The sequence below is a fragment of the Cebus imitator genome, unplaced genomic scaffold (genome assembly GCF_001604975.1).
Source record: "Cebus imitator isolate Cc_AM_T3 unplaced genomic scaffold, Cebus_imitator-1.0 Scaffold451, whole genome shotgun sequence".
NCBI lineage: Eukaryota > Metazoa > Chordata > Mammalia > Primates > Cebidae > Cebus > Cebus imitator.
In genome coordinates, this window is record NW_016107766.1 from 58,171 (window position 1) to 60,984 (window position 2,814).

General features: G+C 50.1%; 1 protein-coding gene across 1 annotated transcript in view; it reads left to right on the plus strand.

The window, feature by feature from the left end:
* Positions 1–2,814, plus strand: part of TREML4 (triggering receptor expressed on myeloid cells like 4) — a 20,488-nt gene that overhangs the window by 7,704 nt on the left and 9,970 nt on the right. The window contains exons 4-5 of the mRNA XM_037732507.1: positions 359–408; positions 898–959. Coding sequence (XP_037588435.1) covers positions 359–408; positions 898–959 — 112 coding nt within the window. The remainder of the gene's footprint in view (positions 1–358; positions 409–897; positions 960–2,814) is intronic.

The window sequence follows — 2,814 nt, forward strand, 5'->3', positions numbered from 1 at the left end:
GCAAGATGCCCCCAGAGGACCCTGAACAGAGACGCAGTCAGACACAGCCTCTCACCTCTGCCTCACCCTGCACATCCTGGCCCCGACTGTTGGCACGATGCCCCCAGAGGTCTCTGGACAGAGACACTGTCTCTCTGTCACTCTGAGTCTCCCTGTGTGTTACACAGGCACACCCACAACTCTTCTTTTCACACACACACTGACAGCTCTGGCACGCAGATCTTAGGCACAGGCCACTCCTGACCTAAGGCACCCTGAGGGTCTGGCTCTGGGCCCTCTACCTCCTCTCATGTATGGGGTAGACCCCACTCTCTTCTGGACCCCTGGAGAGTCACTCTCTGATGTCTTTTCTTTTTAGCCCCAACCACATCTCCTGTGTGGACCCTCACCTGGCTCCCAACAAGCACAGATAGGTTGGAAGCCCCCATGGGGGGACATAAGAGGGGTCATCAGGTAGCTTGGGAGCCACAGATTCAGGGAAGGGGAAACCAGGGCGGCCTGACTTTGGGGGCTGATCTCCCGGGCCCTGGGCTGGTGGGAAGCTACCTTCAGGGTCCGCAGTCGCCTAAGTAGAGAAACATGAACCATCTGATGTGATTAGGAAGAACTCCATGTTCTCATAATGATGGGTGGGTGTCCCCAGAGGGGAGTCCATATGGAAGACCTTGCACACATGTCCCAGCCATCCTGCTCTTGGCCTCCTGTCACCATGGAGAGGACAGTGCCAGGCTTGACTTTAACTGGTTGCAGAGATCTCAGGCCTCAGCTACCGTCAGCCTGAGGGATCCTTAGGAGCTGCCTCTGGCCCCTCTCCCATTCCTTTCACACTTTGGGGACCTTATCCCATTCTCTATTCTGGTCCCCTGGCCAATCACTGTCTTCTTTGTGTCCTTCTTTGTTCTGATCACTTCTCCAGAGGGGACCTCTGACCATCCCTCCGTCAATGGCTCTGAGACCAGGTAGGTCAGGGATTTTGCCACTGGGAGGGAGGTCTTGGGAACAGAGGGCCCGAGTAGCTCCTGAACCTTGGAATCAGGTCCAGGGCACCCAAGGATCCTTCTCTGGTGAGTTGGGCCATAGGGCTCAGCTATAGAGCCCCCGGGCCAGGACTGAGAGTTTGATAGAGAGGAACGGGGAAGAGGATGCAGGTTGTTAATTGTGGAGGAACCATGAAAAAGACAGTTCAGCATGAATTTCTGTCAAGAGACAAAATGGAACCCAGAAATTGTGGAATCTGGAGGCTGTGTTTGTGTGTTGAAGGGTGAGTGTGAAGAGAGTGACACAGCCTGGGGCAGACGGTGGCCGGAGAGGTCAGCAAGAGAAAGGTGAGAGGAGCACTCTCACATTCTGCTCCTATCCTTGTGGTCATGGGTTTGGAGGCCATGACGGCCTCCCCTCACTGTGGGAACAGGCTGCCGTAGACTAGGTCACAGGCGCTCCAGGGGACCATGAAGCACAGCAAAAGTCATGGACGATTGATGAAAACAGACAACCAATTGGCAGAGCGTTTGCTCCCCAGCCCTCTCCTCCTGCAAACTCCAAGGTGGGTAGATTACTAACAGACTCTCTGTTAGGGAGTTTCAAGGTGAAACCCTAACCAGAGGACAAGCATGGCAGCTAATGGCGGTCCCTAGGGTCTTGTGCTCTAGGGCAGGAGTCCCCAAGCCTGTTGGAAACTGGGCCGCGGAGCAGGAGGTGAGTGGTGAGCCAGTGAAGCTCATCTTGTTTATAGCCTTTTTTCATAGTTTGCATCACTGCCTGAGCTCTGCCTCCTGTCAAATGAGTGGCAGCATGAGATTCTCATAGTGTCTTCAACAGTTGTGAACTGTGCACATGAGGGTTCTAGGTTGCATGCTCCTTATGAGAATCGAATGACTGATGACCTGTCACTGTCTCCCATCACTCCCAGATGGGGCCATCCAGCTGCAGGAAAATAAGCTCCGGGATTCCACAGCTTCTGCATGATGGGAGTTGTATAATTATTTCATTACATATTACAACATAATAATAATAATAGAAATAAAGTGCCTAGTAAATATAATGTGCTTCAATCATCCTGAAACCAGCCCCTGATTCCCGGGTCTGTGGAAAATTTGTCTTCTACAAAACAGGTCCTAGGTGCCAAAAAGGTTGGGGACTGCCTGCTATAGGGCTTTTTCCTCTCACTTTTAACTCTCAATGGGCAGAGGATTTAGCCTTCCTTTCTTCCCCATTACCAGATCTGTGTCTAATACGCCCTGTGGAATCTGAGTTCATGAGCCAAATAACTAGGCTTCTTAGTAGAAGCACTGCCTTAAAACAATGACAACACACCCAACAATAGAAGCCTGTGAAGCAGAACTGTGGGAACTGCCCATCCCATGGGAACTCTAAGTACCTATGATCATCTGGCTAAAGGGGTGAGGGGAGACATGAACTATGTGGATCATGAGGAAGATCCATTGGAAAAGAAAAGCCAAATGGTAAACCTAGTTCTAAAAAGTGTTATTGACCACAGCACGTGTGATAAAAGATGGCTGGCCAGTGAGCTGTAAGAAGAGTGAGGAATTCTCATGGCAGGTCCTGGAAAGCTTTGGAGATTTAAACATCAAAGAGAAGTTAGCAGAAGTGATGAGAAAAGAAGATGTATTAACCGATGAGTATCAAAAACCCGTGGGAGATAAAGGATGAAAGAAAGAAATATTTGAATAAAGAATCTAGGGAAGGTTTTAAAACTGTAGAAGACGAAAAGATCTCACACTGAAAAAGATCGTATGTTGCCAAATAGGGGAAAACAGCAAACACACACACACACACACACACACACACACACAC